The 16,667-nt window shown below is 35.8% G+C and overlaps 1 protein-coding gene across 2 annotated transcripts in view; it reads right to left on the bottom strand.

Moving 5' to 3' along the window:
- The window catches only part of PLOD2 (procollagen-lysine,2-oxoglutarate 5-dioxygenase 2), a 114,171-nt gene that overhangs the window by 61,191 nt on the left and 36,313 nt on the right, over positions 1–16,667 (bottom strand). For both annotated transcript variants that reach the window (XM_067737576.1, XM_067737574.1), the window contains exons 2-3: positions 11,904–11,995; positions 8,904–9,040 (exon numbers count right to left, since the gene is read on the bottom strand). In XM_067737576.1, coding sequence (XP_067593677.1) covers positions 8,904–9,040; positions 11,904–11,995 — 229 coding nt within the window. The remainder of the gene's footprint in view (positions 1–8,903; positions 9,041–11,903; positions 11,996–16,667) is intronic.

The following is a 16,667-nucleotide window of genomic DNA, read 5'->3' as shown; positions in this document are numbered from 1 at the left end:
ACACATTGTCTGGAGAGATGGATGAAGAGAGTTCATTATGTCAGAGAATCATATGATTGGAGACTTGGACCAAATTGATTCAGATATTTTGTAGGTAGCATCATGTATTCAAAGCTATAAATGCACAGTCGGCAAAGTGATTGTTTTGTCTTTGTAATCCCAGCGAAGGACATAGTATCTCCACAGTATAGCTCAAACTATTAGCAGACGTCAGTAGCTTGAGAAGGAGTGTTAGCAACTTGTGCTCTTATAATTTAATATTCTATAAGCAGGCATTACCTTTATAAACAGAAAGCAATTCCTGTAAAGCAAAATGTAAAAGGCAAAAATTATCTTCATGTAATTCAAATGAGGATGTGACTTTGAATAAAAATTGAAGGTTGCTGAAATGGTCCCCTTTTCTTCTAGTAGCACTGTTGTTTCTGTGTTTAAGTACTTCAGGAAAGTTCTTTGAACCAATTTAACTTTTCAAAGAGCAAGAAAGATTTTCTACTTAAAATTATTTTAGCCACAACAACCCAAAAGCTCAAACTTTCTAAAAAATGCACAACAGTCTTAAAAATAATTCTCATAGTAAATCGGTCCATTTAAATATGAAGAATAAAATAAAACTTTCCACAGCTAACTGTGGTAAATATTCCTGGGTCCTGCAAAAACCATAAGGTAGAAACCTCATGTGGTCATATTGAGTCCTCTAGCAGACACGTCAGTGTTCTATCTCTAACAGGTCATTGAAACTTTTACAAGTGTTTGTCCTTCTGTGCTCCCTGTTTCTGTGGCACCAGCAACCATACAGTCACCCAAGCTGAAAATCTTTCACTCAGCCTTCCCTCCTCCCTTTCCAAGGCTTCTCTCATCAAATCTTTTTCCAGATCCCATTGATTCCATCTACTTAATCTATGTAGAATTTAAAGCCTCTCTACTCCCACTAGAAGTCACTGGACTAGATTAATTCAAACACCCTACAAGCCTCCACATCACCCACCTTCCTCCCCACTTCTAACAAGGACTGTCTGACAAACTCTCCTGAAAACTATTCCGTGCCAGTCCCCTGACTGAATCGGTGGTTCTCTGCTATGGTCTAAAGCAGGACTCAGCAAATATTTACTATCTAGCCTTTCACAGAAAATACCTTAGGTTTTGAGGGCAACATGGTCTCTGCTGAATGACTCAACTCTGCCATTGTGGTACAAAACAGCCATAGACAATATGCAAATAATTGAGCACAGCTGTGCTCCAATAGAACTATTTACAAAAAAGAGCCTGGGCCAGTCCATAGTTTACCAAAGCCTGGCCTGTAAAATAAAATCTAAATGAATCAGTCTCACATTAATAACGTTCCGTTAAATAACCTGTTCTGATGTCACACTGAATTATTTGATCTGTCCTCACATCTTTAATCATGATGTTTTGTCTGCTTAACACGTCTTTTCCCAATCATGTCCAAACCACTCACCCTCAAGGCCCATTTCAAAGGTCACCTCCTCTACAAACCTCTACTTGAGCAGCATAAATGTAAAAGACCGTTTCCTTCCTCTTAACCTCCACAGCTCTTTTCCTCTCCTTTTTCACAGAATGTTTTCTCTTCTACTCTTCATGCTGGGATTGCCTGTTTATACTAGACTGCATGGTCTTCCTTCAGATCCACGACTTTATTCATCTGTATATTCCCCCTACTGGGGAGCCAGAGAAGAAAGCAACAGAAGTGTTCCTTAAGCGTATTTATTTGCTCCTCGCCACTGATATAAACTTAAGCCAAAAGTTATAATCACCCAAACTATTAGCAGCTAGTGTTTAAAAGCTTAAAAGCTAATGAAACTGAAGCAAGCAAGCAGCAACACACCTGATAATGCTGTCTTTATTTTTTTTATACATCTTTATTGGAGTATAATTGCTTTTCAATGGTGTGTTAGTTTCTGCTTTATAACAAAGTGAATCAGCTATACATATACTTATATCCCCATATCCCCTCCCTCTTGCATCTCCCTCCCTCCCACCCTCCCTATCCCACCCCTCTAGGTGGTCACAAAGCACCAAGTTGATCTCCCTGTGCTACGTGGCTGCTTCCTACTAGCTATCTATTTTACGTTTGGTAGTGTATGTATGTCCATGCCACTCTCTCGCTTTGTCCCAGCTTACCCTTCCCCTCCCCGTGTCCTCAAGTCCATTCTCTACATCTGCATCTTTATTCCTGTCCTGCCCCTAGGTTCTTCAGAACCTTTTTTTTTTTTTTTTTTAGATTCCATATATATGTGTTAGCATACGGTATTTGTTTTTCTCCTTCTGACTTACTTCCCTCTGTATGACAGACTCTAGGTCCTTCATGTCTTCACCTTAAACACGTATCTATATTTTCATAGCTAATTAATGCCATAAACCAATATTATGCAACCACTCTCCCCCCACACATACCTAAAGGAAAAAACAGTTGGAAATGTCCACCCAACTGAACTTGCAGAATAGATTACAATGAAATCACAATGGAAATGATTAAATTTATTGCAGAAATTTTGAAGGACGGGGAAGAAATTAGTTCAGATAAAGTGGGTTTTAAAAACTATTACTTGGGGGAGTTTTCCTCCAAATGGTATATAATTTCATTTTCTGAATATAGAATTTTTACTGAGGCTGGATAGAGGTAGGAGCCAAATAAGGACACTGGCTAGGTGGAGGGTCATTTTCTCCAGACAGTTTCCTGAGAGTAGCCTTGTGCTGGAGTAACACTAGCAGAGAGGGCAGCCAAGGAGAGAATGTGGCAAAGACCTCAAACTGCCCAAGCTGCTAGCTAACTGTCCTTATCACTTGGTGTTTCTGGATCAGTCTCTTTATTGTAAAATAAATGGTGAAATGAAAATCTCCCTCTAATTTTAAATGATAGTTAAACTTATCTCTGCAACACTAGAACTTTCAAATCGGATAACTATTTGGTGCACAATAAACATTCATTGAATCAATGAAGAAATCAAGAAGCATTTTTTTAATCCCCAGCATTTATTATGACGTAGCTACAGCATGCCAGATACAACATATACAAACCTATGGATAGAAAAATGTATCCAGGGGGCAAAATTTCTGTCCCAGTCACCTCCCTGATCCAGCCACAGCAGCTAGCACCATATTTTACACAATAACAGATGCTTAATATATGTTTACTCAAAAAAAACAAGATTCAAGGAGAGGATAATCTGGTTTGGGGGAAAAATTATATATATATATATACACACACACACATACAGACACAAAAAGTAGACAAATTACTACCATTTATCTAGATATATATAAACCACCAATGCTTCTTTTGTATACAATCTGCTTCTTCCTTATTTCAACATACCCACCAATATACTCAGTAAACACTGATAAGAACATTTGAACAATTTGAAAAAATGTCACTCATTTCCTACATAATTCCTAATCATACTTCACACTACCATGGAGGAGCCTTAAGGCACTGCATATGTCTAAGTGTCAGCTAAGGATTTCAACCTTTCCTTCAAAAAAAAGGGAAGAAATTAAAAAGCAGTGTAGAAACTGAAAACTCTGATGTGTTCTGGCTTTCTTTCATACTAATATAATGAAATGTTGTCCATCACTAATGACTAGGTTCTTTGTGTCTGCACACTTAAGCTGTCCTCACTGCCAAAAAGAAGTCCATCAAATAAATCTGCCATAGTTAGTTAAAATTTTAGCCATCATTCTTTTTTTTTTTTTTTTTTTTTGCGGTACGCAGGCCTCTCACTGCTGTGGCCTCTCCCGTTGCGGAGCACAGGCTCCGGACGCGCAGGCTCAGCGGCCATGGCTCACTGGCCCAGCCGCTCCACGGCATGTGGGATCTTCCCGGACCGGGGCACGAACCCACGTCCCCTGCATCGGCAAGCGGACTCTCAACCACTGCGCCACCAGGGAAGCCCAGCCATCATTCTTAAAAAGCTTTGCTTTTAGAAAATTTTCACTCTGCCTTCTGTATAAACTATGTAAGACAATACAAAATGTAGGCATATTGGGAATGTAACCTAAATTATGAGAGGTATAAAATGTTTATTTCATAGAATAAAATAAGATGGGATCTGGTCCCCTGTAGAATTAATATATATAAATTATACTGCTTAATAACAACAAAATCATAAAAATATTTTCACAATTAGCAAAATGATCAAATAAAACATAATCTTTCACAGTTTTCTAAAGTAAATGATTCTAAAGAGATTATGCCAACATTCAAGTTTTTTTTGAAGACACACATTTTTCTTCTAAATTTGATTGGTTCAGTTTTGTTTGCAGAATTAGTATAATACGAGAATTCCTTGAGGGTGGGATCTGTGTCGATCTCTTTTTCTATAGCGTTAAGTTCAATACCTGGGTCAAAGCTTCTGCTCAAGACATGTATTCTGAATGCAAAGTGAAAAATATGCTCACTGATGTCACTTCTAATATTTAATTAGAAGTTAAAAGAAAAAAACATTGGTTGACATGGGAAAGATCAAAAGAAGCAGCAGCAGCATTTTCATTGTTTCTAAGCAAAAATCAATTTTTAACATAATTTCTATCTTTGAGATTTAGAGAATGTGGATGCTTTCCTGCCTTTAAGTCACTTTATTTCTCCAAATGAATGAAGAAAAAAATCTTTAAAAATAGTCTCAAAACATCCACCATATTTCTGCCTCTTTCAAGATGTTTCTCCGTCTTTTAATGCAATATACTGTTACCTAGTATTTATTGATTCCTTGCTATTTACCCTGACAATATGTAAATCAGGTACAGCTCTAAGCTTCACTGTCTGAAGCATAAAAACAATTACAATTCAACATTAAAAGTGAACAAAAGCTAGCAATATACAATCAAAGTGAGATGAGGCATATACACTAACAGCAAAGATTTCTGTAACTAAGACTATCCCTCAATTTTCAACCAGTATTTGCTGGATCAATCTCCCAGAACACAGCCACCCAGAAAACTACTATAATATCAGCTTTACTTTATATTTATTTATTTTTTATTTTATTTTTTTTTGCGGTATGCGGGCCTCTCACTGTTGTGGCCTCTCCCGTTGTGGAGCACAGGCTCCGGATGCGCAGGCTCAGCGGCCATGGCTCACGGGGCCAGCCGCTCCGCGGCGTGTGGGATCTTCCCGGACCGGGGCACGAACCCATGTCCCCTGCATCGGCAGGTGAACTCTCAACCACTGCGCCACCAGGGAAGCCCTACTTTACATTCATTTTAATTCAATATCAACTTTATTTTTATATTGTGACATTGACTACCATTCTAGTTTTTAAAAAATTCAGTCTACCTTACTGCTATCATTAGTTAGCAAGAGCCTATAAATTACAAAGTCAATTCCCTTATCTTACCTCAAAGTCATAGAGCTAGTCATCTTTAAACAGATACTTTAATGAACTGGGGAGTTGCTATACTTTAATGAACTGGGGAGTTGCTATATAGCAAAATTCTTGGGTAGGTATTTTCAGAGAGGAAATACTCCTTTTGGTGAGGCCAAGAACCACCACCAAATACGTCTTTCAATTATTTCATATATTGGGAATCTTTCAAAACAAAGCACATCTGTATTCTATTTAATGGTGTTACATTCAGTGCCGCCAAAAAAATATAAATTTCTGCTCCGTCCAAATTCAAACTCAAATAATCACACCAACTGTATTTCTAACTACTTTTATTCTAAAGAATTTTCTTTAGCCTAAAAGAAAACGAATAAAACAAATGACCAAAGTTTTTATTATTTATCTGATACTCAAAAGTATTCTACAACATACTTACTTCAAGGTCTGGACTCTGCTGGTTTATGTTTTACTGTACCCAGCACAGAACAAGTTTGTGGGAATATTCAGTATGTATCGAATTTACTCACAATAACTTAAACACCTTTTGTTATATATTGGCCTACGTATTATCCTTAAAAAAAAAAAAAAAAAAAAACTGCCCACTATGTAATAATAATTAGGTCTGACCATATGTCTTCAATGTGACTAGACTAAAAGAAATACATGTTTTACTAGGTAATTCTAAAAGTAATGCAAAGTACCTTATTATAAATTCAAAATGTTCAGCTACCTTGACCCAGGTGAATTATAAAATCATTATAATTTTAATCCATAGGGAATCTTCAGCTATCATGTTACAATATTTGTCCCCAAAATCTTTATGAGCCTATTTCAAAAGAACACATCACGCTTTGTCCATGAAAGTCATTAAATCCATTATATTTACTGGTGGTTGTTCTAATTAAAGGAAGATTGTCAACTTTACAAACTTTTTTAATTGCAATAAAACACATATGCACACGCACATGCGCACACACACATTGCAGTATGAAATAACTTGAAAAAAATTCTGTGGTACTTTCTCATATGGAGAGCTTCAGTTTTCATTTTGTTTTAAGTAGAACCCAAACCCTTGCAAAATATTTTTATCTGAAATAAACATGATAAATCTTAACTTACAGAGTATATTTATAAACACCCAGTCTCTAATTTTAAAAGTTCATCCAAAAGTCAGTTTACAATATATATTCCCATGGAAACGATGTTGTAAGATTGCTTCCAAGTTAATTCACAAAAGCCTATCTAAATGAGCACAAGGAATCACTGTGGGTTATTGGAAATGTTCTAAAATTGAATAATGAAGATAACTGCATGACTCTGTAAATTTAATAAAAATTGTTGAATTTTTCACTTAAAATAAGTGTGTCACAGTATATAAATTCTACCTCAACAAAGCTGTTTTTTTAAAAAAATACTATTTAAACTATTAAGTACATAAATCTTGGTATTTTTTCATATAGTAGCAACCTATGCTTCCATAAAACTAATTAGTACAGTTAAACTGTCCTTTAAAAAAATCATATAAGAAGTAGGAATTTGTTTGATTTATTAAAATTACAATAAATTCTGAACTGTAGCCTTAACCAGAGGTAAGCTTAATTAGGAGATTAGCAATATTGTTGCAAAATGGTTTTCCTATTTCAAATAATTTACAGTCTAATTCATTTCTCCTAGACCTTGGATTACCCACAATTTCTACTGTATTGATTACTTGTACACAGTACTTTTTTAAAAGGGTGTTGTTTAAAAAAAAAAAAAAAAAGAAGAGAAAAGAGCTCTAAAGTGGCACCAGTTGTCCATCCTTCTTTATCTTGGTTACTTATTCATTATCCCTAGGTTTCTCCAGGAGGACAGATATGGCAGGTGGGGATGACAGAGAAAATGTTAACGCTTCTTCCTAGACAAGGGCTTGGCTGAGTTGGGCCTGCATGTTTTCAGTTAGCTGGCTGTTCTCACCGAGGGAGTTGTCAAGAAACTTAATCTTTGGTTCACTGATAAATCCCAAATACTAACAGTGCCCTGGCACACACTGGACCTTCCATTAAAATTTTATTGTTGTCTTTTCTGTCACATTGGATCTTAAAGTATCATCTAAACAAACAAATGCAACCTCAGGCAGTCTTCAGATATCTCACAGTGTCCCTTTTCTTATTAGAAACAAACTGGCCCCTTATTAAACCAGTTTCTTCCAAGCCTAAATCTTAGATGGGGGATAGCGGGGAGGGGCAGTCTGATAGGAGAGTAAAGGGAGAGGAAAATGAGTTCTTCCTAAAATGCAGAAAGAGGTTTGGGAATCCAAAACTATTACTGGTTCATATGTGGTAACTTCCACAAGGAGAATTTGCCTCAAAGTCAGAGTCAAAACATAGGTGTGGCAAGTTCAAGCTGACCAAAATAGTTGTTTAAAATCCATGGTAATTTTAACCCAAGCATACTCAATATTTAATCTAAACCGTTTATTATCAACTTCCTCCTCTTTTTTCTAAGGGTAAAAAATATATATAATAATAGATTCTGTAGAAAAATTCTCAGTACACAAGCTAACACCATCTATACCACATCTCATGTTGCAAGAATAAATAACTATAAGCAGAACTTTATTTTTTCCCAGGAGACAGTAGAGAAATTCTGAAGATGCAAGTACATGGACCCTTTCAAAACCTGTAAGTGTTGGTGGCACCAGGACTTCAGTATGTCCATTTCATTTCAAAATTTCTGCCTTTATTTAACATTTGCATAAAAGCATTGTTCTTACTTTCACCTGTAATAATCTGTGGTTTTGGATTTTCAAATTGAGGGAGAGATATAAAATAACTTTCCTAAGTTAAAGAGGAAAATGCAAAGGGATTTAAAATGATGACCAATGACCAAAAAATAAAAATAAAAAGGAATGAAGGGGGACTTCCCTGGTGGTCCAGTGGTTAAGACTCCACGCTTCCAAGGCAGGGGATGTGGGTTCAATCCCTGGTCAGGGAAATAAGACCCCACACTCCGCATGGCCAAAAAAAAATGTTTAAAAAAAAAAAGAATGTAGAGAAAATGGAAGAAAGAAGGCGGCAACCAATAATGGTTCATGACAACTTGACATTATTAAAACCATGTGAGAAGATGGAGACACAGCGAACACTCCAAATTTAGTAGACAAAAAGATATTTACAGATGAGAAAGGTTTTTCTTTATTATTAAACATAGGCTTTTTTATTTCTCACTTATAACTTACATGATGTATTTTCTCCCAGACAACCAGAATCCACTGAGTTGCTCTCTCAATAGAAAAATTCAATATGATCTTTATTCCGTCTCAAGTGAGGATTAAAACATGAATTTCACAAAAATTTTAGCTCATGCCCTGTTTTCCCATTGGTGTTTATGGTAACTCATCAAATTTGATCATATTACATAACTACGTCAGACCATGGTTTTATAATTGTGAGTAACATCTACTTTTTAAAACAATGATCCCATGTGAATAAAATAATTTAATATATAATCTACAAATAAGAATTTCAACTCTTTTAAAATAATTTAATACAGACTTAGAAAGCCACAGGTTCTTTCTCTTACCATTCAGTAAACAAGACAACCAGATCCTCTTGACTGGCATAATGTTCCATGACTTCTTTCATCAATCTCACTTTCTGGCCCCCTCCAATAGTATTAATTCCATCACCACCTCTCCACTCCTTTCCTTGACCAAGGACCTATAAATGAAATCAACATTTCATCCCTGGGCAAGACTCAGATTATGATAGTATTATAAAAACTGGAAGTCACCAGCAACTTGTACAGTATAACACAGTATCACTCTTTTAATGTTACACTAAATCATGATGCTAAACAGAAAAAAGTTTGATGCCTAGGTTAGGTCATAATTCTTCAATATTATTTACCCTGTGGAATGCCATTCCTAATTTTACCATTTCAAAAGTGGAGTCTAATCCAAGGAAGCTGGGGGTTGGTGGGGGAAACCCTAGAAAGTATTTCTCACATCCTATTTCTCTTTATTCAGACTGAAATGAAAAAGAAAATGAAGAAACTTTCCGTAACACTTTTCAATCCGGCTGGAAATCTGTCTGATGAACGTTGGGAGTGATTCCTGGCTGGGGCCCTTAAGCGATTTTCCTGCTGAAACCAGATGGGTTGTCCAGGGAAACACAGAGGGCATCAAGTCAAACGTCACCTTCTTTACCTTAAAAATCTTAAGTTTAGGTTATCCTCAAAAGTTTAATAATTTATCAATACAAGAAATCGCCTAAGCACAATTACTCAGAGCTAAGCCTGCAGCCATTCTCAGCTCTGCTTAGCCTCAGCAGCTGCCTCCTGAATCATATGCCTGCTGACTCACATGCCTGCTGACTCACCTGGCTGGGAGGGAGCAGGAAGCAGGGTCTACGCCCCCTGCCACCACACACACACACCTTGTATCTTAGTTTCACCAAAACAAAGGCTGAAGTTCCCAAAATAAGGATCTACTAAAAGATTTGTGAAACTCAGGGGGAATGAAATTAAGAATAAATACAAAAGAAAAAGATCAAATTAATTTAGAAAATATTATTAGTTCCAAATTTACTTAACATCGAGCCAAATACAAGAGTTCGTGGCGTTCCCAGCCTCAAATCTCTAGTGAGCACTTCATCACTACTTATGCCGAAGGGATAAATGTTAACTCAAACTGTGGCGGGCATCTGGATTCATACAGGGGCTACTCTAATAGAGTTATTTGTTTTTGCCCTAAGTGACCTCCTCTGGCCCTAAGATTTGTTACACTTCTGTTCTACAACCCTTCTGGACTTCTCCAATATTGCAGTCATACCGGGCCTAAGTGCATCTGAGCGCCTACTCTGTGCAGCACTGTGTTGATTAAGCTCTAGTCTCTGTTTTCTTTCCACAGCATCCGTGTGTCAAACTTTGGTATGCATCCGAATCACGTGGAGGGTTCGTTAAAACACAGACTGCTGGTCCCCTCTCCCAGAGTATGCGATTCAGTAAGTGAGGTTGCGCCCAAGAATCCTCATTCCTGTTTCCCAGATGATGCTGATGCTGGTGGTCTGGGTCCACATTTTGAGAACCACTGCATTTCACAACGGAAAGACAGCAGGAGGATCCAAAACTCCAGAGTCAGTCAAACGGGGCTGGGGTCCAACATTTGACGCCTTACAGGTGCGTACCCTGGAGCAAGTTTTCCTCACTAATAAGTAAAGTAATTCCTACCTTACATGGTTTATACAAAGAATCAACAGCATACCATATATGAAGGTCCTAACACAGTGCCTCACATGTAAAAAATATTCCACACTCTCCCCTTGAGATGCCCCTCATTGGATTTCAGCATTATTTTACCCTGATTTTTCTTTCATATTGCCCCCTATCAATGCATATTACAATATTTCCCTTCTAACAAACTTCTCTAACATATTTCTCATTTATCCTACATTAAACGTCTACATCTCTTTTCTAGCAAAGTTAGCCTCTTTAATAGTTATTCTGTATTAACATCTGTACCTAGTCTTCCAGTGGCTAGGTAGCAAATATTATCTTTTTTGTGCATTACGTTCTGAAATAGCTCAGTGTTCTGAAATAGCTCAGTTTTTCCCTAGGCAAAAAAGCAATTTTTCTCTCCCTTTTTTTTTTTTTTTTTGCGGTACACGGGCCTCTCACTGTTGTGGCCTCTCCCGTTGCGGAGCACAGGCTCCGGACGCGCAGGCTCAGCGGCCATGGCTCACGGGCCCAGCTGCTCCGTGGCATGTGGGATCTTCCCGGACCGGGGCACGCACCCATGTCCCGTGCATCGGCAGGCGGACTCTCAACCACTGCGCCACCAGGGAAGCTCTGCTGTTTTGTTTTGTAAATGAACTAAGTTTATTTGTTTTCCTACTTGGGATATTTCCCTATTCTCCTCTGCATGTGGGAAAGACCTGGATGACATAGCCTAATTTCTGTTAGAAAATAAATAAGTTTTTTTGTTGTTTTTTTTTTTAAAGGCAGGCCTTTCACAGCTCAGTTTACTAGTCCTACCAAATATGCCAGGTTTCCTCTGATCATTTATCAGTGAGCTATTTCCCTGGAGATAAGTCTTCTAAAACCCTTTTATACTTTTATAATGTTATTAAATTCCTCTGAAACAAACAAATAAAAAAACAGGAAAAGCACCTCTCAATACTGGAACAGAAAAGGTATCTCCTTCACAGTAATGTTTCCAAACCCATTACAATTCTTCAAAGTAAGTGAAAAAAATTACCGTCAAATCTTAGTTATGTTGTACCTGTACATGACCCCCCAAAAGAAATATAAGTATAAATATATTTTTCTGTTGTTTTATAGAACATGTTTACACAAAGCATTAGCAAATATTAAGAAATTATTGTCTGAGTGGCAGAGTATTAATAAGGCCGAAACGTATCTTTAAAACAATCAAGTATAGGTAAACTGACACCATTATGTAACCCAATTTCATCATCCTTCTGGGGATTGCAGATCATGTTGTGGTTGTTATTGTTGTTGTTATGAAAAATGTACTTCAGGCACATATTCTAAGATCTCCATGAATTAAAAGATATATCATACCTTCACAGTATAATTGAAGTATTTGGCTGACTGCATAAATCGATGGAATCCATCACTTTCTTTTGTTGCTACAGTTATGACTAATAATTTATCTGCAAAGACAGAGGGAATAACATAAGACAGTTTACCAAGAGGCTAACTCCTCACACTTTACAGATCACTGCAGTGATTAGAGACCTCATTAAACCTATGGGAATGTTCTGGTTTGTTCATCTACATGAGGCTAAACAAAGAGCTGTTGAAAAACTAGGCAATTAAAATTGGTTATATTACTGCCAAACGACAGACTGCCAAATAATGAATTATTTTAATGGTAAAAAAGTGCATTTATTTTTAAGGTAAAGCATGCCCTCAACAGAGGATTTCAACACTAAGAGAAACACTTGCATAAAACGCACAAAGTTTTTATCTGTAAAGACAAACCCTCCTAAATGTTATCTAACCAACAAGGTTCACTGTCACCTATAAACCATCACTGATTTATTACACACATCAGTGAGTCCAGAAGCACATTATATTCCTCAAAGCACATGTACAAAAAGAGATCCAATCGTGAGACTGATCCTAATTTTTTAAAATAAATTATGATGAATTGGGAACAAATATTTAGAAAGAGAATCTTAATTTTTCCTCCTATCAATGAATGTTTGTATATGGGAAGTCTATAAAATCCACATTTACACCACCTTCAGTGCTTTGTTTTTTCTTTAAAGAATAAAAGAAACTAAAATCAGCACTTCCCTGGTAAATACAGCTTTGAGTCACCATTTTATAATGAATTATTATTTTCAATCTAACAAAACACCTCTTCTTAGCAGAAGTAGATAGATTTAAGGAGTCATTTCAAAATACCTATAGAAGCTATTAAGGAAAATGCTTATCAGGAAAAGACATGTTGGAAAAATGCATAAAAGAAACAAGTGCATCAGAAAATGCCAAAGGTTAGCAGCCAGGGCATTTTTTTTTAACCTTAGGATATAAAAGGACCAAAGGACTAAGAAAACAAAATTAACATCTTTTTAACTTTCTAGGCACTGAGTTATATCATTTGACTCTCACTTGATTGTTATCAATAAGAAAAAAGACAGTGTTAAATATCCCTTAAACAGTAGACAATCATTGAAAATGAAATATATAGCATTAATGTATTCTAGGAATCAATTAAAAACAATTTCATATGACCCAAGGTAATCATCAAATTTTGAAAATACTTTAAACAAAATATACATAAGTGTAAGACACATAAAGAAAGAAATTCAAACAAGTCAACCAAAAAAAGGAAAACATTTTCATGAAAATAAATATCAACATTCTTAGATATTTTTCTAGAAATATGTATTTCTCACATAACTTTCACCATTATGAGAAATAGATATTTAAGGAAAACTAAAAGTCATTTTCATTAAAGCTGTCAGGGCTGAAGCAAATATATTTTAAGAGTACTTTTTCAATTAACTATTCTTTAAAAAACAAAATTTCATTTGTGAAGTTTCAAACAGGGCTTAACAATTAAGAAAACTTGACCTATTTATCATTTACAATAAATTTTGAAATAGGCAATACAAGATTTTATTTCATAAGAGTAAAAGGAATACTCTTTAAGTCTCTTTTCTGCATAATAAAATGACAAGATAGCTTTCCTTCTTAACTTTTTCTACACAAAAAAAGTTTATAGATTTTACCTGGGTGGATTTTTATACTTATAATTTCCAGTACAAAATTAACAGCAAGGATTTCATCATCCTTAATAGGAAAAGTAATGGGAATATATGTATACATATAGCTGATTCACTTTGTTATACAGCACAAACTAACACAGCATTGTAAAGCAATTATACTCCAATAAAGATATTAAAAAAAAAAAAAAAGTAATGTTGGCCAGACCCTTGGGCAGACAGAAATGTTATGGAATCTAATGACTCAGAAGGCAAAACTAAAAATATGTAGTCTGACTGTGTCTGGCAAGCCTATGCCAAATAAGGACTCCTGTTGCTTCAGTACTGTTGCTAATTACAAAAAAGCAAAACCAAGTAATAAATAAGTAGTTCTGTCAAAGGCAGGCCTGTTCAATAACATTACGTAGAAACTTCTGTTTCTTCTTACCTGCTATTCACTATCGTGACTATGATGAGAAATAAATCTTACTCAACTGGGGGAAGTAAAAGAAGAAAGTGCTGACATGCACCACTCACAAGTTCTTGCCAACCAGTTCAACAGTCCAACTTGTTCACCATCTACGAAGTATGCGTGTCAAAAAATTTAACCTACATTTGACACATACTTTAGATTCCACTAAAATTTATACCACAAATTTATCAGAAATATAAGGACAGAAGACAACTGATCTACAGAATCAATGGCAAAAGAGAAAAAAGGAAAGGGAAACTATTATAGTATATCGCCAGAATTAAGAGACAATTCAACCAAACATACATCACGGCCTTTATTTGGGTCCTGATCTGAAAAGTCAATTATTAAAGGGTATTTATGAGAAAACGAGGAAAATCTAAACACTAACTTGTATTTGTCAATATTACAGAATTATTGTTAATTTTTTAGCATGCTAACGGCATTGGTATTTTTTAAAGACTTCTTATAATTTAGAGACAAATAATGAAGTATTTACTCAATGAAAGGAAGTAGTGTTTGTGATTTGTTTTAAAATTATTAGGGGTAGATGGGATACAATGGAGGAGGAAGATAAAGAGTAAATAAGACTGCCCACGTATGATACTATTAAAAGTGGGTTCCATTTATATATGTTTGGAAATCCCTAAACTAAAAAAAGGGAGTTCAACTTTATGCACAATCCCCAATCTTCCAATCAGAAAAATATTCAATATAAAACTCTTTTCAACAATCTGAATCATCTAAGTAAAAGGAAAAACAGAATAGACAGCAGAAATTTTCTAACCAGACAATATTATAATTTAAACAACTATAATTAGTACCTTACCCAATCCACCCACAACAACCAAAAGGATCAAGTGAGATGATTGAAGAAATGGGCTTGAATAATGGGTACCCATCAACCACTACCAAAACCAGTCTAAGATGGTGTCAAAGAAAAGACAAATGGAAGCCCAACTGTGACCAAACATAAACTCTAGAGCCACTGCCTGACTCTGTTAGAAAACAGTTAATACAGTTTGCATGAGCAAGAAACATGTAAATCATCTATAGAGTGTGGTCTATTACAACAACCATTTATCAAATGAAAATCACATCATAGCAAAAAAAAAAAAACCTTCTGTAATCATATTTACAAAGTCCCTCAAAATACCTAGCACCATAGTAAGGTTTAATAAATATTTGTTAAGTAGCTTAATATTTAGCCCCCTACGAAAATTTACATGAATAACAGAATTTCTCCAATAATCGAAATCTTTTTTATTTAGAAAGGCAAAAAACACCCTGTTATGTTCTTTCTTACTAATGAAATTACAGCTTTGGGGAGGAAAAATGGCATTGTTAGTCTTTTTTTTCTCCAAATAGTTGTTGATACAATACCAGAATTCATCAATTTTTAGAGCTGATATAATTTTTCTTTCCAAAAACAAATCATGGCTTTAAAACAGGAAGTTTTTGGGCTAATATATCCTATCTCCAAACTGCTAAAAAAAAAAAAAAAAAAAAAAAAAAAATCAGCCCATAAATCCAGCTGAAATTCATTGTCTTAATAACAGGCATCACATTCAGTAACTCAGCGCCAGCCCAGCTGCCTTTGATCTCACTCAGAGGGATAATTCTCCCTACTTCCCAAGAAACTTTCCCTACACCCAGTCTTAATTTTAAATTTGCAAAAATCAAGAAAAATAATTCTACCACAGAAGGAGCTCTGAGTATATACTTTACTCTGCAGTAACTCATTTAATGAAAGACATGTCCTTCATCTGAAAGGATCAGTGGTGCTCAACTTTCTATTCAAGGAACGCATTTTCCTAGGAATGGTTAGTATAGGGGCCAGCAAACTTTCCCTGTAAAAGGCCACATAGTAAATATTTTAGGCTTTGTGGTCTACATACAATCTCTGTCACGATTCTCCTTTTTTCTTTCTTCTTTAAAACTTTTTTAAAATAAAAAAAATAATAATAATCCTTAGTTTTCTGGCTGGCTGTACAAAAACAGCCATGGGCCAGATTTGGCCTAAGGGTCATAGTTTGCCACTGTGGTTGGCCATAGGGATCTGACAACAAACTTCTTGGGTTCCAATCTCAGACCTACCATTTATTACTTGTTTGAAATTGGTCAGTTACTTAAACTCTGTGTCTCATCTGTTTCTCATCTATGTGTGTAATAATAGCACCTGATAGCCTTGCTGTGAGAATTAATGAGTTAATATATGTAAAGTGGATGATACACTTAAGTCCATACATAGGTCTAATGACAGTATCTTATTATTTCCACTCAACAGATAAATGTGTAAGGGAGTTGATGTGCAAATCTCAGCAAGTTATGCAACTCAATCTTTTTCTCTACCAGAGTTATTCATTCAAGAACCAAATATCTCTTCCAACCCTCAAGATTTTATGATGCCAGTACGGTACTGTCCCCTTACCCAAGGTTTCTGTTACCCACAGGGTCAATCATGGTCTGAAAATATTAAATGTAAAATTCCAAAAATAAATAACTTATAAGTTGTTTAAATGGCACGCCATTCTGAGTAGCATGGTAAAATCAATTACCATCCCGTTCTGTACTGCCTGGGATGTGAATCATCCCTCTGTCCAGTGTATCCTGTCCATTAGTCATTTAATAGCCATC

The sequence above is a fragment of the Pseudorca crassidens genome, chromosome 5, assembly GCF_039906515.1.
Source record: "Pseudorca crassidens isolate mPseCra1 chromosome 5, mPseCra1.hap1, whole genome shotgun sequence".
NCBI classification, from domain to species: domain Eukaryota; kingdom Metazoa; phylum Chordata; class Mammalia; order Artiodactyla; family Delphinidae; genus Pseudorca; species Pseudorca crassidens.
Note: the sequence above shows the minus strand (reverse complement) of the source record. Positions and strands in the feature narration are given on the sequence as shown.